Source organism: Rana temporaria, chromosome 11, assembly GCF_905171775.1.
Source record: "Rana temporaria chromosome 11, aRanTem1.1, whole genome shotgun sequence".
Taxonomy (NCBI): domain Eukaryota; kingdom Metazoa; phylum Chordata; class Amphibia; order Anura; family Ranidae; genus Rana; species Rana temporaria.
Window position 1 is genome coordinate 112841972 of NC_053499.1, and position 24432 is coordinate 112866403.

At 44.8% G+C, this 24432-nt stretch overlaps 1 protein-coding gene across 3 annotated transcripts in view; it reads left to right on the forward strand.

The window, feature by feature from the left end:
* SLC12A4 (solute carrier family 12 member 4) overlaps positions 1-24432 on the forward strand; it is a 215995-nt gene that overhangs the window by 149015 nt on the left and 42548 nt on the right. For all 3 annotated transcript variants that reach the window (XM_040328834.1, XM_040328835.1, XM_040328836.1), the window contains 4 exons: positions 3653-3848; positions 6061-6230; positions 22815-22946; positions 23941-24048. In XM_040328834.1, the coding sequence (XP_040184768.1) occupies positions 3653-3848; positions 6061-6230; positions 22815-22946; positions 23941-24048 (606 nt within the window). The remainder of the gene's footprint in view (positions 1-3652; positions 3849-6060; positions 6231-22814; positions 22947-23940; positions 24049-24432) is intronic.

The window sequence follows — 24432 nt, forward strand, 5'->3', positions numbered from 1 at the left end:
TTCGAGTTCGAGTGGAACTCATGTTCAACTCGAACATTGCCTGTTCGCTTGTTTGGCGAACAACGAACAATTTGGGGTGTTTGCAGCAAATTCAAAAAGCCGCAGAACACCCTGTTAAAGTCTATGGGAGAAAGTGCTAATTTTAAAAGCTAATATGCAAGTTATTGTCCTAAAAAGTGCTTGGGGACCTGAGTCCTGCCCCAGGGGACATGTATCAATGCTAAAAAAAAGTTTTAAAAACCGCTGTTTTTTCGGGAGCAGTGAATTTAATAATGCTTAGAGTGAAACAATAAAAGTGAAATATTCCTTTAAATTTCGTACTTAGGGGGGGTGTAAAGTTAGCATGTGAAATAGCACATGTTTCCAGTACTTAGAACTAGGGGAACTCCACCCCAATTTTTTTTTAAAAATGGCGTGAAGTTCCCCCCAAAAATCCACACCAGACCCCTTATCCGAGCACGTTAACCTGGCCGGCCGCAGAAAAGAGGGGGGGCAGAGTGCGCCCCCCCTCTCCTGAACCGTACCAGGCTACATGCCCTCAACATGGGGAGGATGTCCGCATGTTGATGGGGACAAGGGCCTCATCCCCACAACCCTTGCCCGGTGGTTGTGGGGGTCTGCGGGCAGGAGGCTTATCAGAATCTGGAAGACCCCTTTAACAAAGGGGACCCCCAGATTCTGGCCCCCCCTATGTGAATTGGTAATGGGGTACATTGTACCCCTACCATTTCACGAAGGAAGTGTAAATACCGTATTTTCCGGCGTATAAGACGACTTTCTGGATGCAAAAAAATGCATCCAAAGTCGGGGGTCGTCTTATACGCCGGGTACAGTCTCAGTACTCACTTTTTTCCCCAGCGCTGACAGTCTAACATGCTGCGATCGCGAGCGTGTATTGATTTCAAAGCCGCGCCTTCACTGCAGAGTGTTCTGTGATAGGAGGAACAAAAATCTTCCCAGCAGCGCCTCTGTTCTTTGTTTCTCCTATCACAGATGCCTTCTCATCCTCGGACGAGATGAGAAGACGTCCGTGATAGGCGGAAAACATAACAGAGGCGCTGCTGGGAAGATTTTTGTTCCTCCTATCACAGAACACTCTGCAGTGAAGGCGCGGCTTTGAAATCAATACACGCTCGCGATCGCAGCATGTTAGACTGTCAGCGCTGGGGAAAAAAAGTGAGTGTTATTGCACTGGGGGGGGCGGGCAACAAGTTCAGGCACAGTGGGGGCAAGTGATGGCAATGTGGGGGCATGTAATGGCACAGTGGCAATGTGGGGGGATGTAATGGCACAATGGCAATGTGGGGGCATGTAATGGCACAGTGGCAATGTGGGGGCATGTAATGGCACAGTGGCAATGTGGGAGCATGTAATGGCACAATGGCAATGTGGGGGCATGTAATGGCACAGTGGCAATGTGGGGGCATGTAATGGCACAGTGGCAATGTGGGGGCATGTAATGGCACAGTGGCAATGTGGGGGCATGTAATGGCACAATGGCAATGTGGGGGCATGTAATGGCACAGTGGCAATGTGGGGGCATGTAATGGCACAGTGGCAATGTGGGAGCATGTAATGGCACAATGGCAATGTGGGGGCATGTAATGGCACAGTGGCAATGTGGGGGCATGTAATGGCACAGTGGCAATGTGGGGGCATGTAATGGCACAATGGCAATGTGGGGGCATGTAATGGCACAGTGGCACAGTCTGGGCATGTAATGTAATGGCACAGTGAGGAATGTAATGGCACAGTGAGATTTGAAAAAGCCTGTTTCTGTCAGCGTTTCTGGCTCCCCCTCAGCTTCCAGAAAGACTAGTAAGAAGGGGGTAGTCTTATACAGTGAGTATATCCCAAAATCAAAATTTTTCCTGGAAAATTAGGGGGTCGTCTTATACGCCGGGTCGTCTTATACGCCGGAAAATACGGTAGTTGTAAAAAACACACACCGTAGAAAAAAGTCCTTTTATTAATAAAAAAAATTAAATAAAAAATCCAGCGGTGGTAATCCACTCTCGGTCCGGCGCCCCACGTTGTCGGTATCCAGCAACGGGTGATCTCTTCTCCGGTCCAGCGATGAGAAGATCATCCGGGATCCAGAGCGCAGCATCGCCTGCCTCCTCTCTCCGCCGGACACAGCCCGGCGAATGACGTGGCTGAAGCTGTGACATTTCTTTTATTGGTGAGGCGGGGCCACCCGTCACGTGACCCCGTCCCCCTCTGACGCACCCTCTGCTACATCACTGGGGAAGCCTGGCTTCCCCCTTGCGTCAGAGGGGGCGGGATCGCGCAATAAATATATATTTAACTCGAAAAGGAAATGCCTCCTTAACATTACACATTTCCTTATCAGATAATGAAATGTTCATTGCTGTTGATTTCTGCATATTAATTTTAAGACCTGAAATAGCTGAAACACTGTTTAGGATGTTCATAAGATTAAAGGAGTTGTAAAGGTTTTGTTTTTGTTTTTCTAAATAGGTTCCTTTTTAAGCTAGTGCATTGTTGGTTCACTTACCTTTTTCCCTCGATTTTACTTCTAAATGTTTTTTTTTTCTTTGTATTCTTTGTCTGAATTTCTCACTTCCTGTTCCTCCTCAGTAAGCTGATCTGGCTGACTAACCCCCATGGATGACAGGGGCAAGCTTACTGAGGAGAAACAGGAAGTGAGAAATTCAGACAAAGAAAAAAAACATTTAGAAGGGAATCAAAGAAAAAGGTAAGTGAACCAACAATGCACTAGCTTAAAGGAGCATGATTTTATTGGTTCAGATTGGACAATGCCATACCTCTGGGATCCCCAGGAACTGTGGAAACTGAAAATTACTGTAGCAATCCCCGCTACTACAGTGATTGCCACTGTTATCCTGGTACCTTGCTGAGCAGCTGCCCTGCTGCATAGTAAACATGGGGGGTTCTCATTCAGCAAAGGCACTATTCACAGAATTACTTGCTTTTTATATATATATATATATCAACTGTGGGTAAAGGATTGTGTGTGTGTGTGTGTGTGTGTATGTATATGTGTATATATGTGTGTGTATATGTGTGTGTATATATATATATATATATATATATATATATATATATATATATATATATATATATATATATATATATATATATATATATATATATATATATATACACACACAAACACAAGGCGTGCTCTAGGCAAACTTTGTAATTGCATCTTGATACCTCTCCACTTCTTCCAACCCGAAAACACTTTGCATTTATTGAGAAAAAAGCAAGGTGTTCTGTGAATGTCCCGAGAGGGTTACCCTCCGTATTTACTATTTAGTAGGGCAGCTGCTTTAAAGAGAGATTATTCACACTATTATAATGTTACCTGATTTTTTATGTTTTATTTTTACATTTGTATGAGTTTAATCTGACATAAAAATATGATTTCCAAAATTATGTGTATAAGAAATTGAGTATGTGAGACCTTATTTGTTATTTGTTTCAGCATTTAACAAATATATAGCAAGTACAGAATTTTCTCTTTTGATTTTGTTAGGTTGTTAAGTGTTGGTGTAGCATGATATTCTACAAAGATTGCATTGGTCTGTACACACTGTATAATGTGTTATACTTGAAGCTAACAGCATGTAGTGCAGTGATGAGTTTTTATTTCTTATTCTTTCAGACTATTAAAAATATGATGGAAATAGAAAAAGTGAAAGGCTTTTGTCAGGTTGTAGTTTCCAACAAAGTGAAAGATGGTATTTCACATCTGATCCAATCATGTGGACTTGGAGGGATGAAACATAATACTGTTATGCTGGGATGGCCATATGGCTGGAGACAAAGTGAAGATCCTCAGTCATGGAAAACCTTCATTGGTAAGCATTTTCTGAAATTAATTCAGGACATCCTACATATACATACTGAATATGGCAAAAGATGGTGGTAATTTAATATGCAAATTTCAATTTATGTACGCTTGGAAAGTACTCACACATGGCAATAATCCAGATGTACTGTTTAAAACTGTGAAACATTGATACATTTATTGATACATTTATTCTCAGCACTGGTAATTTTAGCAAATAAACACAAAAAGATCTGAAGTAAAGCACTCCCTCTTCCATAACACTTACCCTCCAAGTGGTTGTACCGGGGTGATGCCTGCAGCTGGGTAACTGTGATATGCATAACCATTGCTTCCCAATCCTAAACCCACATCCAGGCAAAGGCAAACAAACACCTAGGCAGCATGAACCAATTGGCTCCAGCGGGGGAAAAGTATTCCCCCCCCCCCCCCCCAAGAGGCAGTCTGATATGCCCTGGATCAACAATCAATGGTGGTATTACTTATACATTTTAATATCCAGTTCTATTTTGTGCTTTTAGGAATGCTTTCTTCCACCATGAATGCCAGCCTTTCGAGCTGAAAAGCAATACTAGGTCTAAGGCCCCTTTCAGACGAACGGCTGTTTTGCTGCAGCTAAAAGCATGTTTATGTTTTGCTGGAATTCAAGACTCCAGGCACAGCAATCAGCTGCATTTGTACAGTGCTTTTAGCTGCGGTTGCGTTTAGCCGCGGCATAATATTGAACTGGGATCCGACTTGGATCCCTGCCAATACCAAGCACTGCGTTTAGTATGAATCTTGAGGGGGAACTCCACGCCAAATAAAAAAAAAACAAAAAAAAACGGCATGGGTTCCCCCCTACAGGAGCATACCAGGCCCATGGATCTGCTATGGATTTTAAGGAGACACCCCGTACGCCGAAAAAACAGCGTGGGGTTCCCCCCAAAATCCATACCAGACCCGTATCCGAGCAGCAGCCCGGCCGGTCAGGAAAGGGGTGGGGACGAGCGAGCGCCCCCCTCCTTAACCGTGCCAGGCCGCATGCCCTCAACATGGGAGGGTCGGTGCTTTGGGGGAGGGGGGCGCCCTGTGGCCCCCCACCCCAAAGCACCTGTCCCCATGTTAATGAGGACAGGGCCTCTTCCCGACAACCCTGGCCGTTGGTTGTCGGGGTCTGCGGGAGGGGAGCTTATCGGAATCCGGGAGCCCCCTTTAATAAGGGGGCCCCCAGATGCCGGCCCCCTACCCTAGGTGAATGAGTATTGGGGACATCGTACCCCTACCCATTCACCTGGCGGAAAAAAAATATGTAAAAATAAAACACTACACAGGGTTATTAAAGTAATTTATTAGTCAGCTCCGGGAGCCCCCCTCTCTTCTTTAGCTCTTTTACAAGGGGGGGGGCTGCATTTTTGATGTCTTCTGGGGGGGGGGGGTGCAGGTCTTCGCCGCCGTCTGGTTCTCTTCCACCGCGGGGGGGGGCGCTTTCTTCTTTAGCTCTTTTACAGCGGCCCCCTCCCGGGCTTCTCATTCGACGTCTTCGCGCGGGGGGGGGTATGTGCAGGTCTTCACCGCCATCTGGTTCTCTTCCGTCGGGGGGGGGGGGGCGCTTTCTTCTTTAGCTCTTTTACAGCGGCCCACTCCCGGGCTTCTCATTCGACGTCTTTGGCGGGGGGTGCCCGGGCTTCTGTCGCCTTCTGCCTTCTTCTTCGATGTTGACACGTCGCTTCCTTCCGCTGCAATGCCGTGTGCGGCTCGCACCGATTTATATAGGCCTCTTATGACGTCACAGTCTCATCATGCTCCGTGCGCCCACAGCAGATCCCATGGATGCCATGCGATTGCTTAGAGCAGTGGTTTTCAACCTGGGGGTCGAATTATGATTTGCCAGGGGGTCACTGAATCCTGGGCTGTTCCTGAAGCCAACACCATTCTCCTAGCCTTTTTGCGGCCACCCAGCAGGGCTATTCCTGGAGCCCGTATCGGCCCACTCAGCCTCTTCGCAGGTGCCCATTCAGTTTACGGCATGGTTGGGGGGCAAAGACTAGAGGTCAGCTGACTGGTGAGGAACGTGAAGTGGGAGGGGCTATAGGTTTTTTATTTTGATTTTTTTTCATACTAAAAATGTTTATATCAAATGAACAGAGAAGGATAAAAGCAAAAAATTTGTGGTATGTCTTTAGACATTTGTGAAGGAATGGAAAGATAGTCAGTTTTAACTGTGCTATTTGTATTTCCAGAAACTGTACGGTGCACAACTGCTGCTCATTTGGCACTCATGGTCCCAAAAAATGTGCCCTTCTACCCAAGTAACCATGAGCATTATTTAGAAGGAAATATTGATATCTGGTGGATTGTGCATGATGGTGGAATGCTTATGCTGCTGCCATTTCTGTTAAAGCAACATAAGGTATGATGCAGACTGATTTACGGTTTGAGGTACTGGTATGAAGGGAGTTAATTTTTTTTGCCATTTTATGAAATCAAAGCCATTCATGATGTTAAAATGATTGCTGTTACTGTGATCATCCGTGTAAAAAAAAATTTAAATAAACATTGAAGAAAATAAAAATAGTAAAAAATAAATACAAAATTATATATTTTTTTACATGCGGTCACCAGGCAGTGTCCCTAATCACTACCACCCACTCAGTGTTTCTAAGCACTGGACAGAAGATAAAATGTTTGGTATATACTCAGTACAAACATTGAAAGTCTCACACGTGGTATCGCCATACTCAAAACGAGTATCAGAATTTGTTTTGTGGTGTAATTCGAAGTATGCCAATGTGTGAGAAATATCGTATTAAATTGACAACTTTATGTAAAGAAATATACATTTTTATTTTCATTCTGCAAAAATGTCCAAGCAATCAAGTCTTTAAGACTCACTATGCTTCTTAAAAATATTTTGTGGCATTTGCTTTTCAAGTGTGGTCATTTATTGGGCGTTTCCACTGTCCTGGTGCTCAAAGGGCTACAAAATGTGATAGGTAGTCAGGAAATTAGATTCCTAATTTTTGCTCCATGAAAGCCCAATGGTGCTCCTTGGATTTCTGGCCCTTCTATGCACTTGACGTTCTAGGCTGTTAACGTTTCACACACATGACTTCCCAGTATTTAGAAGGCATAGCAGAATGTGTTTTGGGGTGCAATTCCAAGTTTGCCTATTCCGTGTGTGAGACATAACTTATTAAAATTACAACTTTGTAAAAAATAAACACATTTTATTCAGTTTCGTAATTTTGTAAAAAATATTTTGACAAAAAAATTACAACTTCAAAAAACTAAACACCTTGGACTATCTACTTTTCAAAAGGGGGTATTGTCCTGGCATTTTATGGTCTCAGGAAATGAGATGGGAAGCATTCAGTACATCAGGATTGATAATTTTTTAAATATATACCGTACATTGTAGATGCTATAAAAGGGGTAGGCAACCTTTTAGGAGGTGGAGATCTACCTGAACCACATGGGAGATGTTAAAGATCACTGCGTGCAGGGTCACCTCCTCACACCTGATTTGGACCACTAATTACTTTACTACCTAACTGCAATCATAGCTTTAAATCAGGTGATATGGATGGAGCCACCATATCGCCTACTCACCACCTCACCTCAAACACACTTGTATTACTTTTCAGAAGAGCAGCAGTGCCTGCTGTACTTGTGAATGAGCCCTTAGTTAGATCTGGCAGTAGCACCCTTAGTGCTTATTCACATAAAGTTGGGGGTTGGTAAAACCCTATGGTTGAGTTGCGGTTTTACCGCCCCCATTTACTACCCCCTTTAGCTTCTGAGGCAGCAGCCAAAGGTGTACACATTCTGCAGCAGGACTAAAGCCCCAAGTTGCTTTTGGTGGGTGCTACCACCTGCCAATCACAAACCATTGAAGTAAATGGGGCCACTCTGTAAGCGCCCCATAACTGCATGCTGCTGTGGTGTCCAAGGGGTTAAAGTAAGTGGTTAAAAAAAAAGCAACACCACTGCCTGCTTTTAACCCCTTGTTTTCTGTACTGCACAAGGTTGCAGAGCACTTGCAGAGTGGCCTCATTAACTTGAATGGGTCATGCTTGGCAGGTGCTACACCCACCAGCCATGACAAGGTGTATAACTCCTACTGTGGCTGTGACATGTTGTGTAAACCCCTGGCCACTGTAGCTGCAGTTGGGGATAAAAACACTTCTGAACTATGGGGTTTTACCACACCCAAACTACAAATGTACCCTTAATGTTCATAAGACTGCTTTCATACTGATGTTCTGCAGTTTACCTGCACCACAGGTGCAGCGCAGTGCATCTGCAACTATTATATCCTGCAGGTGTGGTGCACTTTGTGAAAGCACACCTACACTGAGTTTTGGTGTGCTTTTAGAAAGTGCACCAAACCCGCAGGGTTTAAGAGAAGTCAAAGGCTAAATGCAGGAAAGCTGCAGATACACTGCACCTGCAGTGGGTAAACTGCAGCATATCCGTGCGAGAGCAGCCCTATACTATTATGCCCACTGTATTGCTTCACACTGACCTGAATATCTCTTCTTTTCTGCTGGTGGCACCACTCTGGAGACCACTAGTGTGGATAAAAGGGTGGAGTGCAGTTTGTATCACTCCGACTGGGACAGGAGCCAGCACTACAGAGGAGGCATTGGCTTATGCGGCTCTTGCTCTGTACTACTGCTCCAACTTTACAAGTACTTCCTCTGCATTGCACTCTGATGCTCTGGAGTGAGGGGTCAGCAGGCTCAGACTGCGATCTACCAGTCACCTTTTCTTTTCCGTACATCACGGGACACAGAGCGGCATATTCATTACTATGTGGGTTATATGGAGTACCTTCAGGTGATGGACACTGGCAATCTCAAACAGGAAGTGCCCCTCCCTATATAACCCCCTCCCATAGGAGGAGTACCTCAGTTTTTTCGCCAGTGTCTTAGGTGTTGGTCACAGAGAAGTTTGCCTCCAGGTCTTTGAGACTAGGCAGACTATACCGGATCTGTCCAAAGTGCCTCAGAGCCAAAGTGGACAGTACCCGGGCCCCAAGTCGTGGGGTTTCGCCTATAATGCCTCTTCACTAAGGGGCTGGATCCTGGGCCCAGAACTTTGAGCTTTCTAAAGCCCAAAAGGCACTGTTGCCAGGATGCTATATAGGTCCAGGGCAGTGGTGTTCCACCGGACCCGGGTCCCTGAAGGTCTAGTACAGACCCCACGGAGATGGGGGAAGATTGGGCCTCTTGCTTTTTTCAATGCCCTGCAGCGTGGAGCAGGTAAGAGGGGGGCCTGCGGAACTTGGTTCGTCGGCAGGTCCCTCAGGGGGAAGACTAGTTGGGTTTAGCCTGGGATGCTCTGCATGGGCAACTTCTACCACTATGTCTGCTAGACAGGATGGTCACCTCCCATTTACTAGTGTACCCCCCTCCCCCACGGACTGTGTCTGCTTGTGGCTGTCCCGCATGGTTTTTGGGGGGTAGAGGCTCCTTTGCCTGGTTCTAGGGAAAGCAGGGCAGGCCCACCCCCCGTTATCTCCCGGCTTAAAGACCAGGGACTTGCCTGTATTGGGTTCCCCTGCAGCTCTGGGTCCTCTTGCGCCGCCGGCGTGCTGCTCCTCTCCTCATGGATGCTTCCCCTCTGGGACGCGCGCGCGCATGATGTAGATGCGCGCTGAGGGGGCGGGGAGCGTCGCGACGTCGGCGGGGAGAGGGGGGCGTTCCCCCCTCGCTGTTATCAGCAGCAGTTCTGTCCTCCGGTCAGTGTGGGATTCGTCTGCTGACCGGAGGGACACAGAGCGTGGACAGAGCGGAGAAAAGGGTGACACCTAGTGGCGGTAAAGAGACCTGTATAGGTCTGGAGCTAAGCTCCTCACTGATTAAGGGGAGAAAATAGGAAGTTTTCCTTAATTTTCTCTATTAGCCAAAGGGTCTTTGACAGCAGTCTGGCAATTTACACAGTCCCTTTAAAAGTGCAAAAAAAAAAAAAAGACACAAAAAAAAAAAAAAAAAGAGGTTTTCTTTCAGGGGAAAGGTGTGCACTACCTTCCCATAGGCTTATAAGGTTTCGTGCCTTAAGCTACTTGTATATTATTTTTTTGTTTATTCTCCTTGCTACAACAGTCAGTTGTTAGTAGCGGAGTACCTCGGTATTGTATCATGGGCCCTAAAGGTTCGGGGACTAAAGGTGCTAAACAGGCAAAGAAACAGAAGGGTTCCCCCTCTAGCTCTGAGGATCTGAATCTATCTATGCCGGTTCTGTCCTCTCCTAGTAAGCTAGAAAATACCGCCTTTGAGGAGCCATTAGGTGTGGTGGGTGCTGTGGCTGGCCCCATTCTGCCCGACCCAGTGTTTGTCACGCAGGATATGTTATCTGTCTCCCTGCAGGGGTTAGAACAGAGGCTGACAACTTTGCTTACTAATTCTCTGGCAGCCAAAAAGCGGACTAGATCTCCGTCCCCTAAATTGGTGTCCTCTGATGCTGAGATTCTCTCCCCAGAGGATTTAGAATCCCAGGAGGACCAAACGGAGCAGGGCCTAGAAGGTTCAGACATTGAGGAGTCCACTATTGAGGAACCTTTTTCGGTCTCTCAAGCAGAGAATCTGTGGGTACAGTCTTTAACGGACATGGTCCGCTCGGCTTTTAAGCTGCCCTCGCCAGGGCCTCAGATTCCTGCCGTATCCTCTTTGGGCTCCTTAAAAGCACCATTAAGTAACGCAGTGTTTCCGGTTCACCCATTATTGGAAGACCTGATCTTTCAAGATTGGGCCCGGCCCGATAAAATTTTTGTGCCTCCTAAAAGGTTTTCTGTTTTGTACCCCATGGAGGAAAAATTTTCAAAGAAATGGGTGCTTCCCGCTGTGGATGCAGCGGTCTCCTGCGTAAACAAATCTTTAACTTGCCCAGTAGAAAACATACAGATGTTCAAGGATCCGGTTGATAAGCGGTTGGAAACCCTTTTGAAGGCATCCTTTTCTACTGCAGGGGCAGTGGTGCAACCGGCCGTGGCTGCAATTGGCGTTTGTCAGGCGTTAAAAGACCAGACTAAGCAGATGCTAAAAGAGCTCCCGGCTCAGCAGGCACAGGATCTGGCCGACCTTCCCAGGGCTCTATGTTTCGCGGTGGATGCCATAAAGGATTCCATCCAACAAGCTTCCCGTCTGTCGCTATTCTTGGTGCATATGCGAAGGCTCCTGTGGCTGAAGAATTGGTCGGCAGAGACTCCGTGTAAAAAGCTGTTGGCGGGTTTTCCCTTCCACGGAGGAAGGCTCTTTGGGGAAGATCTGGATAAGTACATACAGACGATATCTAGTGGCAAGAGTACTCTTTTACCAGTCAAAAGGAGATTTCGGGGTCCAGCGTTTAAGCGGCAGCAATCCCCAGCCCCAGGGCCCTCGGCCCCCAGGCAGTATCGACGGCCTCCTGCACGGTCAAACTTTGGTAATAAGTCGCAAGGGCAGGCCGCGGGTGGCAAGCGACCATGGGTCCGCAAGCCAGTTAAACCTGCTCCAAAGTCAGCGTTGTGAAGGGGCGCCCCCACTCAATCGGGTGGGGGGCAGGCTTCGATTCTTTGCAAAAGTTTGGGAAGCCAAGATCCCCGACAAATGGGTTCTTTCCCTGGTGGCGACTGGTTACAAAATAGAATTTCGGGAGTTTCCCCCTCCGCATTTTCAGGAATCAAGAATTCCAAGCGATCCGGAAAGGAGGGCTGCCTTGCTAACAGCCTTGGATCGTCTTCTAAACCAAGGGGTAATCGTAGAGGTACCAGTTCAGGAGCACAAGCTAGGCTTTTACTCCAATCTGTTCATCGTGCCAAAGCCCAACGGCGATGTAAGGCCCATCCTGGATCTAAAGATTCTAAACTCTTACCTGAGGATTCGGTCCTTTCGGATGGAATCCATACGGTCTGCCACCGCAGCCTTGCAGCGAAACGATTTCTTGGCCTCAATAGACATAAGAGACGCGTATCTTCATGTCCCAATTTTTCAGGGTCATCAAAAATTCCTACGCTTTGCTATCGCAGGGCGCCACTATCAATTTGTGGCTCTTCCTTTCGGGTTGGCTACTGCCCCCCGTGTGTTTACGAAGGTCCTGGCCCCCATCTTGGCCAATCTAAGGACCCAGGGAATCTTGATCCTGGCCTATTTGGACGACCTCCTGATCATAGATCACTCTGCTCCGGGCCTGTGTCGAGCGGTAGCCCTTTCAGTTCAGTACCTCGAGGTATTTGGTTGGGTTTTAAACCAAGAAAAGTCGGCTTTGCAGCCCACAAAACGATTGGAATACCTCGGCATGCTGCTAGACACGGAGCAGCAAAGAGTGTTTCTTCCTTTAAAGAAGTTCAAAGGGATCAAAGAATTGATCCAGTTGGTGCTAAGCAAAAGGCAGCCAACTATACGATTGTGCATGAGATTACTGGGAAAGATGGTGGCTGCTTTCGAGGCAGTGCCATACGCTCAGGCACACACTCGAATCCTGCAGACAGCCATCCTGTCTGCATGGAACAAAGATCCGCAACGCCTGGATCTTCCGTTGATCCTCCCATCAAGGGTCCGGCAAAGTCTCTACTGGTGGCTAAAGCCTCAGAACCTCCTAAAAGGGAAGTCATTCAGTCCCATCATCTGGAAACTGGTAACCACAGATGCCAGCCTGAAGGGCTGGGGAGCGGTCCTGGATGGGCAAGTCCAGCAGGGAGTTTGGACAGAGTCGGAAAGAGGGCTGCCAATCAATGTCCTGGAGATCAGGGCGGCCCGTTTAGCCTTAAAGGCCTGGACGTCCAAACTTCTAGGGTTTCCAGTGAGAGTGCAGTCCGACAATGCCACGGCTGTGGCATATATAAATCACCAGGGGGGCACGAAAAGTCGAGCCGCCCAAAGGGAAGTGAGCTTAATTTTCCTGTGGGCAGAGTTGCATGTACCATGCATCTCGGCGATCTTTATTCCAGGGGTGGACAATTTACAGGCAGACTTCTTAAGTCGCCAGCAGCTGGTTTCAGGGGAGTGGTCTCTCCATCCCCAGGTCTTTCAGGAGATCTGCCAGAAATGGGGATCTCCGGATGTGGACATCATGGCATCAAGGTTCAACAGGAAACTGAGCAAATTCATGTCCCGATCAAGGGACCCTCTGGCCTGTGGAACCGATGCGTTGGTTTGCCCTTGGCATCCGTTCAATCTGCTGTACGCCTTCCCCCCGTTACAGATGCTGCCCCGCCTGCTGCGCAGGATCAGGGTGGAAAACAAACCAAACATTCTGATAGCCCCCGCATGGCCCCGGAGGTCGTGGTACTCACTGATCGTGAGAATGTCAGTGGGCGAACCATGGACCCTTCCGCTTCGGCCAGACCTACTCTCTCAAGGCCCGATACTCCACCCTGCCTTACGGCATCTAAATTTGACGGCTTGGCGGCTGAATCCCTGATCCTCAGGGGTAGGGGCCTATCTAGCCAAGTTATTTCTACTCTGATTAAGGCTAGAAAACCAGTCTCCAGAGTAATTTATTACAGGGTCTGGAGGGCCTACGTAAGCTGGTGTGAGTCCCAGAGATGGCTTCCACGCAAATACACCATTGACAGGGTATTGCGTTTCCTCCAGATAGGGGTAGATAAGGGTTTGGCCTTAAGTACTATTAAAGGACAGATTTCTGCCTTATCAGTATGGTTTCAGAGGCCGTTAGCCACGCACTCTTTAATTAAAACCTTTTTACAGGGGGTCTTACGCATTAATCCCCCCATCAAGTCTCCGGTTTGTCCGTGGGATTTGAATCTTGTGTTGTCAGCACTGCAGAAACAGCCATTTGAGCCTCTGGCAGAGGTTCCGTTAGTTTTACTGACTCGAAGTTGGTATTTTTGGTCGCTATGGCTTCCGCTAGAAGAGTTTCAGAGCTGGCAGCCTTGTCTTGTAGAGAACCTTACCTCATTCTACATAAGGATAGGGTAGTTCTCCGTCCACATCCGTCTTTTCTGCCCAAGGTGGTGTCCAGTTTTCACTTGAACCAGGATTTGGTCCTACCATCCTTTTTTCCAAAGCCCTCTTCTAGAAAGGAAGGGTTACTGCACACCTTGGATGTTGTCAGGGCCATGAAGGCCTATCTCAAAGCTACAGAAGAGATTCGAGAGACGGATACATTGTTCATTCTGCCGGAAGGGCCTAAAAGAGTTCAGGCAGCAGCTAAAGCTACCATCTCTAGATGGATTAAGCAAGTAATCGGTCAAGCCTATGGCTTGAAGGGGTTGCCCCCTCCTTTATCAGTTAAAGCCCATTCTACTAGGGCCATGAGCGCCTCCTGGGCAACACACCACCAGATCTCTATGGCTCAGGTTTGCAAAGCGGCAACCTGGTCATCGGTCCACACGTTCACAAAATTTTACCAATTGGACGTGAGACGAAGGGCCGATGCAGCCTTTGGACAGGCAGTACTGCAGGCTGCGATTTGAGATCCTCTAGACTCGGGGCACCCTTGATTGATTAATGAATTAATTAAATTAATCAGAATAATTATTTTTTGTTGGATTTAATTTGGATTTATTATGATTTAAAGAATACTTTCTGAGTTAAATCTCCTGGCTGAGATGTCTCCCTCCCCTCATTGGAAGCATTGCTTTCGGACATCCCACATAGTAATGAATATGCCGCTCTGTGTCCCGTGATGTACGGAAAAGAAAAGGGGATTTTTAATACAGCTTACCTGTAAAATCCTTTTCTTGGAGTACATCACGGGACACAGAGCTCCCACCCCTCTTATGGGGAACATTTTGGGTGGCATACTGCTTGCTACAAAACTGAGGTACTCCTCCTATGGGAGGGGGTTATATAGGGAGGGGCACTTCCTGTTTGAGATTGCCAGTGTCCATCACCTGAAGGTACTCCATATAACCCACATAGTAATGAATATGCCGCTCTGTGTCCCGTGATGTACTCCAAGAAAAGGATTTTACAGGTAAGCTGTATTAAAAATCCCCTTATTGTAGATCGCTGACCCCTCCCTCTATAACTTTTACACAGACTATATAATATACACTGATTTGGGGTATGTTTTACCAAAGAAAAGTAGTGGAATACATTTTGGCCTAAATTATTTATTTGCAATTTTTTTTTAACAAACACGTTTTTTTTTTGTGATTACCGTTAAATACTTCCAAAAGAAAGCTGTATCTGTCTCAAAAAATGTCCTCTATTGAGTTGGTTAAACAGAAATGGAGTGGTCTATACACCTAATTGAGGGGGTGTCCACAGAATGTTATAGCCATGGAAGATATTTTGTACACTTTCAAACTAACCCCAAAATAGGTATGAAGACATTTTATTTGTTTTGTGGTGCATCTGGTTAATAATTTGCTTTTATAGAGTGCGACAAAAAAGTGGGACTATTTGCAAGAAAGAATAAAGTACACCAAAAATGTTTATTTTTATTTTTTTTAATGTATAGATTTAAAACCTTCTAAAGCAATTAACAGAAATACATTTCCAAAGTGCTCACTGCAGTGAATATTTTAAATACCTAGTAATAACCATCTAAATATAAACATGAACAATTTATTACCAGATATTTAAAATATTCACTGCAGTGAGCACTTTGAAAATATATTTCTCTTATTGACTGTATTATGAGGTTTATGCTCACGTTTACATAGCACTGTTCCTTTCAAAGTTCTTTTTTTTGTTTTTACATCTATATATTCTATGTCCATTTTGTATAAACATATATTTTTGGTGTACTTTGTTCTTTGCTGTATATAGTCCCACGTGTTTGTCATAGTCTTAAAAAAAACTTTAATATTACCAATATACACCACAAATGAGGACAAAAACAATTAGTTTATACCCCTTTGTAGGCTAGTTTGAAAGTGTACCAAATAACTTCCAGATTTTATTGGCAGAGAGTTAATTATCAGGGTATATAAAGAGTAGTAAAGATGGCTACCAGACTGTTTCCTGATATGTCTGGTGACGAAACGTGCAAAGAGACTTCCGGTTGAGATTTTTTAAGAAGGCACGTCACAACATAGCAGCACACAGTGGTGTTGAAGAGCATGCCATGAATTTGTAGAGCACTTTTATGGACTTTTTATGCACTCTATTTGTCACGTTCCATTTATGTTTATTATTTGTGGCACATTGTATATATGTTTATATGGTTATCACCAGGTTTTTATAATAAATGCAGAACTGAGAACTTTGGAAATATATTTGTGTTATTGATTGTATTAGGAAATTTAGACTCAAATGTTTTGGTAGCACTTTTTTTTAGTCACTGTGGTGCACAAAAATGCACGCAATGCAGCTGCTGAGTTTTTATATTCCACATTATAAGGTAATTTTTCACAGAAACACATGTTAGGCAAACTTTGAAGATGTAACATTAAAGGCGAAGTACAGCCAAAGTTTGTTCTGCACTCCTGTGACCTATTTTTAGCAGACCACGGGCTGAAGTTCTCTGTCTGCTGACGTTACAGAACCGGTCCCGGCTATGGAAAGATTACGACCATATGGTCGGGATCCACCCACATGCCTGGACCGGCACCCAGCTCAGCCTCTGAGAGCCTGAGCTGACTGCTTCCCCCCCTTCACTGCCCAGTGCTTCAAGTAAGCACAAGGGGGCAGAGCAGAGAGCCAGTGACTGGCAGTTACCAGCTCTCTGCTCATGAAGCTGTGAGAGCCAAGTGATCAGCAGTGTTCGATCGCTCGGTTTTCAGTGTGAGAGTCGGCAGTGGACAGATACTGCATCCAGCTAGGTAGGCATGATTCTGCAAAAAAAATAAAACATTCCCCCACTTGAGAAGCAGGGTGCATGACAAGGACCCTATAAGTTGAGCCTCATACACACGATCGGACTTCCAACTGACTTTTCCGTAGATTTTGCTCCAAAGGGCGTTGTCCGTGAACTAGTATTTATAGTATTTATTAAAAAAAACTAAATTCAAATTCCAGTATATATCTCATAGTTTGTAGGTGCTCTAACTTTCACACGCAAACAAATCAATATACGCTTATTGGGATTTTTTGGACCAAAGACATGTGGCAGAATATATTTTCGCCTAAATATATTTAGTTATTGGATCTTTTTTTTTTTTTTTTTTCAGAAAAACCAAGTTTATTGTGATGCAAAAGAGAACAGCATACATACATTTCAAAAGTAAAAGAATACATAAAACCATTTGTGGACCAACAGTACACATTTGAGCTGAACATAATAGATACCAGCAATCTGTTCCCCACCTACACGATCATATCCGTTTTGAACACATCAACCCCTGCATTTAGGTGTTCTGACCCCCTCCCCCCCTCTCCCCTATATCAAAAAACATGTTTAAATGTCAACCTAGACCGTGCATGTCTCGCCGTCCTCCAGCCATCTGTCCCACACACTGGAAAACTTTTGTGGTCGTCCCCTGTGCACATATATCATCTTTCTGTATGGGAGAGTAGCATTCACCTCCCTTTTCCAGTCCCTCAAAGTCGGAGCCCTCGTCTGCATCCAAGCCTTGGCCACCACTTTCCTAGCCATAAATAGCGATTCACAGATAAAAATGGCTTGGTATTTGTCTGTATCTATGTCCGGTAGCAGTCCCAACAGGCACAGTCTAGGGTCCATGCCCACCGGGGAGCCCATATTGTCATGGAGGAATTGCGTTACCTGCAGCCAGAAAGCCTGTATATCTGGGCAGTGCCAGATCAAATGATAGAACGATCCCATAGCAGAATCGCACATAGGACACATGGGGCCTCTTGTGGCTTGGAACTTCGCCAGTCTCATGGGTGTGATGTATGCCTGGTGGATTATGTACAGCTGGGTCAGCCTGTCCAACAGTTTAGGGGAAGTTATTGGATCTTTAAATTTTTCTTCATTGGTTGCATTTTATAACCTAAAGTAAAAAAAAATGTATGCTTTTTTTATAGCAGAAAAAAATAAACCCAGTGGTGATCAAATACCGCCAAAAGAAAGCTCTATTTGTGGGGGGAAAAAATATATAAATTTTGATTGCATAAATCAATCGCCAGTTTAAGTAGCGCAGTGCCAAATATCAAAAATGGCCTTGTCATGAAGCGGGTAAAATCCTCCAGAGCTGAAGTGGATATTCAAGAAAGACCACCAGTATTACAGGACAAGCAAATGTGAACTCACCAAAAAACAAAAAATCATGCTAAAATTTGAAAACTCTATTTATTTGAGCAGAGGTACCCATACTCCATAGCAGCACTTCAAAAATGGTAACAGAGCTGGTGTAATTAGAGGTGCCTTAAAAGCATCACCCACGCTATCTAAACTGCTCTAGCAAAAGAAAACAGGAGAGAGTGCTGCCCTCAGAACAACAATCAGCAGAACAATCAACGGTGTCCATTGATTGCAACAAAAAGCGTATATACTAAATATCCAAATATCATTAAAAATCATAGTTTACTTCAACATAACTTGTGCAAAGTATGTATAGAGCCTGAGTGGTCACTAGGTGGCGCCAAGTGTCTTATTCATCCTAATGACAACCTCTGAAACATATAACACAGGTGGTTTTCACAAAAAGAGCATGATTTATGCCTGCAAATCCTCTCGTTATTCAAAACTACAATGAAAGCTGCATGTGTATGTGTATATACCTGGATTATGAGTGTAAGACACTCGTCCTCACAGCATTTATAAAGTCATTGAATCCAATAGAAGGAAAGAGAGGGGGGCCAAGGATGATAATAAAAGCCTTGTCAGTGGTGTGTGATGAAACCAGGCTCCCAAGGACTTCAACAACATGGCCACCGCCATGTGATTCCATATATATCCCTCCCCAGTCACACACGGCATGATGTAATAGGAAAGCAAGGGGGAAGGGCCACACGCATGTGACCAGCCCAGGTCCACACCTAAGACCAATCTACACACCAGCAGCCCCGGGACATGGGCGGGGACACAGCCCACAGACGAGACATGCCCCACTTGTGGGTGCCGCCTCCAGGAACAGTGTCCCCATCCCATTGACCCCTCACGCGGATGGGCAGGTGTGGGGACGACCCCAGCCAATAGTCTAAGCCACACCACCCTATGGGGTGAGTGACCCCACCCCCTTTATGTATGTCCCCACAAACCCCCATCTCCATCCAAGATAGGACATATCAGCCAAATGGGCAGTCTGGACCAGAGAGGCGTGACAAGCCAGTATGCGTACAAAACAGATTATAGCGCACATATTCAAGAATGCAAAGCTAGTTAAAAAGACCTGAACATATTCCAAAAATATGGGTGTTTGGTCACACTATATGGTCATATAGTGCTAAGCCCACTTACTGAGACAAAGTACCCTGAATTAATATAAAAATATGTTTTTGTAAGCCAGTAAGAAAGACGCAAAAGTAAAAAAAAAAAAGAGGGATTATGAATATTCTGTATTGTGCCAGTTGTCTATTGGCACCAGTACATACATGACATCTTTATGGTATGGGCAGGATCAAGGGATGAATTGGTAAGATTTTTGGAAAGTCTGGAATGCAACACTTGCAACTTAATATTTACGTATAACTTTCTCAAACAAAGAATGACCTTTTCGGATGTGGAAATCTACATCAATGAGGCAGGATTTCTCTGCTTGACGCTGTACAGAAAGCCTTCGGCTGGTAATACAGTGTTGCATGCATCTAGCTCACACCCTGAATCCCTAATTCAAAGTATTCCATACAGTCAGTTTTTAAGACTAAGACACAATTGCACCATGTACATTGACTTTCAGAGGGAGGCCGATGCACTATGTGAGCGTCTCCTGGCAAGAGGTTATAGTAAAACCCGTCTTAGAAGGGCATTTAACAAGGTAAAGGCTCAAGATAAATGTAAGAATTGATTTGTAAGGAAACAGTTATAGCCATGCCTCTCTGTCTGTCTATCTCTAGCAGTCTCATGTAATGTTGAAAAATAGAGACCACACTCTTCTCGGTTTGTCTATAATTTCCTTCCAATATACTACCTGGGAACCCAACTGTTGCTGGGTAGTATTCTTTGTCCTTCTTTATTCCCTGGTCCAAGTTTAGCTGCCACGTTGCTGGCTCTTTCTTACCCCACAACTCATGCCCCTTTCTCCTAGGGCTGTATGACCAGCTTATTCTATATCTTCTTTACCCCCACCTGCACAATCCACTTACACTGTTCACCTTCATGGTCAGTACAATTGATATTGCTGCCTTGACATGTCCAGCTAAATTACTTTGATTGGCCAGTAACGTGTAGTTTAATAAATAGCCCGCAGTCCCACAATTATTCATCCTAAATTAACCTGTTCAGAAATTGCAAAATATTTGCCCTCCTAACCCTCTTGTTCTGTATTGTCACTGTACCATCTTCCTTCATTTTGTAAAGCTCTGCATAAACTATTGGTGCTATATACAGTATCTCACAAAGGTGAGTACGCCCCTTACATTTTTGTAAATATTTTATTATATCTTTTCATATGACAACACTGAAGAAATTAGTTTGCTACAATTTTATTATTATACAGGATTTATACAGCACCAACAGTTTGCGCAGCGCTTTACATCACAATGTAAAGTAGTGAGTGTACAGCTTGTATAACAGGGTCAATTTGCTGTTCCCTCAAAATAACGCAACACGCATTTGTCTAAACCACTGGAAACAAAAATGAGTACACCCCTAAATAAAAATGTCCAAATTAGGCCCAATTAGCCATTTTCCCTCCCCAGTGTAATGTAACTCGTTGGTTTTTACAAGGTCTCAGGTGTGTTAAATTGGGTATTATCGCTCTCGTTCTCTTATACTGGTCACTGGAAGTTCAACATGGCATCTCATGGCAAAAAATTGTTGCTCTACATAATGATGGCCTAGGATATAAGAATATTGACAAGACCCTGAAACTGAGCTGCAGCACGATGGCCATGACCACACAATGGTTTAACAGGACAGGTTCCACTCAGAACAGGCCTCATCATGGTCGACCGAAGAAGTTGTGTGCTGGTGCTCAGTGTCATATCCAGAGGTTATCTTTGGGAAATAGAGGTATGAGTGCTGCCAGCATTGCTGCAGATGTTGAAGGGGTGGGGGGTCAGCCTGTCAGTGCTCAGACCCTACGTCACACACTGCATCAAATTGGTCTGCATGGCTGTCGTCCCAGAAGGAAGCCTCTTAAAATGATGCTCAAGAAAATCCACAAATAGCTTGCTGAAGACAAACAGACTAAGGACATAGAATACTGGACCATGTCCTGTGGTCTGATGAGAACAATATAAATTAGTATTTGGTTCAGTTTGTGTCATGCGTGTGTGGCGGAAACCAGGTGAGGAGTACAAAGATAAGTGTGTCTTGCACACAGTCAAGCATTGTGGTGGGAGTGTAATTGTCTGGGGCTGCATGAGTGCTACAGATCATTGAGGGAATCATGAAGGCCAACATGTACTGTGACATACTGAAGCAGAGCATGATCCCCTCCCTTCAGAGACTGGGCCGCAGGGCAGTATTCCAACATAACGACCCCAAACACACCTCCAAGACAACCACTGCTTGCTAAAGAAACTGAGGTAAAGGTGATGGACTGGCTAAAGCATGTCTCCAGACCCAAACCCTATTCAGCATCTGTGGGGCATCCTCAAGCAGAAGGTGGAGGAGTTTGCACTCTCTAACATCCAATATCTCTGTGATGTCGCCATGGAGGAGTGAAAGAGGACTGCAAAGCTCTGGTGAACTGGTGGCCACACAAAATATTGACACTTTGGGCCCAATTTGGACATTTTCACTTAGGGGTGTACTCACTTTTGCTGCAAGTGTTTTAGACATTAATGGCGGTGTGTTGACTTATTTTGAGGGGACAGCAACTTTACACTGTTATACAAGCTGTACACTACTACATTGTAGCAAAGTGTAATTTCTTCAGTGTTGTCGCATGAAAAGATAAAATATTTACAAAAATGTTAGGGGTGTACTCACTTTTGTGAGATTATGTAAATCCTGTGTGAAAATAATTACGGTTGTCCCGATACCACTTTTTTAGGACTGAGTACAAGTACCGATATTTTTTTTACATGTACTCGCCAATACCGATACTTTTTTTAAATGTGTCCCCAAATGCAGCCATGTCCCCCACATATTGCAGCCATGTCCCCCACATATTGCAGCCATGTCCCCCACATATTGCAGCCATGTCCCCCACATATTGCAGCCATGTCCCCCACATAATGCAGCCATGTCCCCCACATAATGCAGCCATGTCCCCCACATAATGCAGCCATGTCCCCCACATAATGCAGCCATGTCCCCCACATAATGCAGCCATGTCCCCCACATAATGCAGCCATGTCCCCCACATAATGCAGCCATGTCCCCCACATATTGCAGCCATGTCCCCCACATATTGCAGCCATGTCCCCCACATATTGCAGCCATGTCCCCCACATATTGCAGCCATGTCCCCCACATATTGCAGCCATGTCCCCCACATAATGCAGCCATGTCCCCCACATATTCCAGCCATGTGCTACATACCTTGATGCCGCACGTGCTGCCGTTAATCAGTGTGCGGGGAACATTACAGCTTTCATTTGAATAGCTGTATCCCCGCCGCGTATAGACACTCCCCCTTGCGCGGGATTGGACAGATCATCCGTCCAATCCCGCGCAAGGGGGAGTGTCTATACGCGGCGGGGATACAGCTATTCAAACGAAAGCTGTAATGTTTCCCGCACGCTGATTAACGGCGGCTTTGCGGTTTGCGGCGACGGGTTTGCGGCTGCGGGGGGGGGGGACAACAAGTATTGTATTTCAGTATCGGGGGTATTTGCGGGAGTACGAGTACTCCCGCAAATACTCTGTATCGGTCCCGATACCGATACTGGTATCGGGACGACCCTAAAAATAATAGTAAATTTCAAAGGAAAAAATAAAATACAGATTCTCTTTTAAAAAGATCACTGACCATATCATTTTTATTTTTGACAAATAATCTTTTCGCTGTTAAAAGATGAGGAAGCAGATGATTGGGTAAATAATTATTTATATCTTGTTTGTGCTTTAATTTCCTCCTTATATATAGGTTTGGAAAAAGTGCAAAATGAGAATTTTTACTGTAGCGCAAATGGAAGACAACAGCATCCAAATGAAGAAAGACCTTGCCATTTTCCTTTATCATTTGAGGATTGAAGCTGAGGTGGAAGTTGTTGAAATGGTGAGAGATGACACTTATGTATATGCGATAATGCAGCTTTAATGTTTGATTACATATTTTTTTATATATAGTGTGTATTGTTACTGCATATATAAAATATGAAATGCATATTGTGGGTAGATATAGATATTTATCAGTGTTAACAATGTCATGAATCGAGAATGCAATCTTATAAACTTGCATGAGAACACGTCTCGTACACCGTGGAATTATGTCGAGTGATAACGGTGATTACCTAACAGGGTTACAGAACTATATCTACAGAGGCATGACTATTACTTTCTATCTCCCTATCATTTTGATATGCAGCCAAATGCAATTTCTTTTATTCAGAGACACATAGGGACAGTTGCAGCTAGACTGTATTTGGAAGGTCCTGGTGGCGCTGCAAAAAAAGTGTCAAGGAGGCACCCAGTAATAAATATTTTATATAAATAGTAAAAAATCATGAAACTGATTAAAACAAACGAAATCAACAAAACGTGACCCAAAACTAACATTTTTTTTTTTTAAAGGACAAGTTCTTTGTGAAAAAAATAAATGCAGCTTTTTTTGCAGGAAAAAAAATGTGCATTTATTATTTTTTTCACAGACACCTGCAGAGTATTGAACCCACGACCAGTGGATCGTGGGAGCAATGTCCATTTCCTACAGCTCAGAGCCTGTACCTCTGTATGGGCTGTCCGTTTCAGAGCTGCAGGAAAAGTGAATGGACTATGATGGTGCTCATCAGACAAGGGGGCAGATGGGACTTGATTCCTGTGAATAAATGATGCGGTTGTGCAGACAGAGACCACACAGCCACTCTGAGTTTGAAAAGTCACAGGTCTGGGATGGGGGGGGGGGTATGAGTATTATGCTCAATGGAAAATGTTGCGCGTTACACCCTAAATACGGGTGTAACATATTCCAAAGGTAAACTTAGCCTTTAAGAAAATGCATTTTGACATACATTTTGCAAAGCTACTATAAAGACACGGTTATATTTTTGTAGCATAACAGTGACATCTCTGCCTACACTTATGAGAGGACTCTAATGATGGAACAGCGCTCTAAGATGCTAAAGCAAATACGACTCACCAAGACTCAAAGAGATCACGAGGTAGGTAATTTTATTAACCACGCAAAAACCTCTACTGACTCATTTTCATTCTGTATTTCCATTATTAAATTCACTTTCTCTCCTAAGGTTCTGCCAGGGCAGGGATTCTAGCTATAGACAGAAGACTGCAGTCAAAATAATGGATTGCTGCATAGTATTTTTTTGCAACTAACCTGTCGTCATAGGTGTGTGCAGCCTATTGCATTAGGGTGTGCACCCCAAAGCTCAAGCATACGTGAATGCCACCTGCTGTCACAGGAAGGGGGCTCTGGTGGTGGGAGACAGTTGATTGGGAGCATAGTATGCTACACCCTAAATACGAGTGTAATGTGTTCCTAAAGTTGAACTTTGCCTTTAATATAATGGGGGTATTTACACCACCCA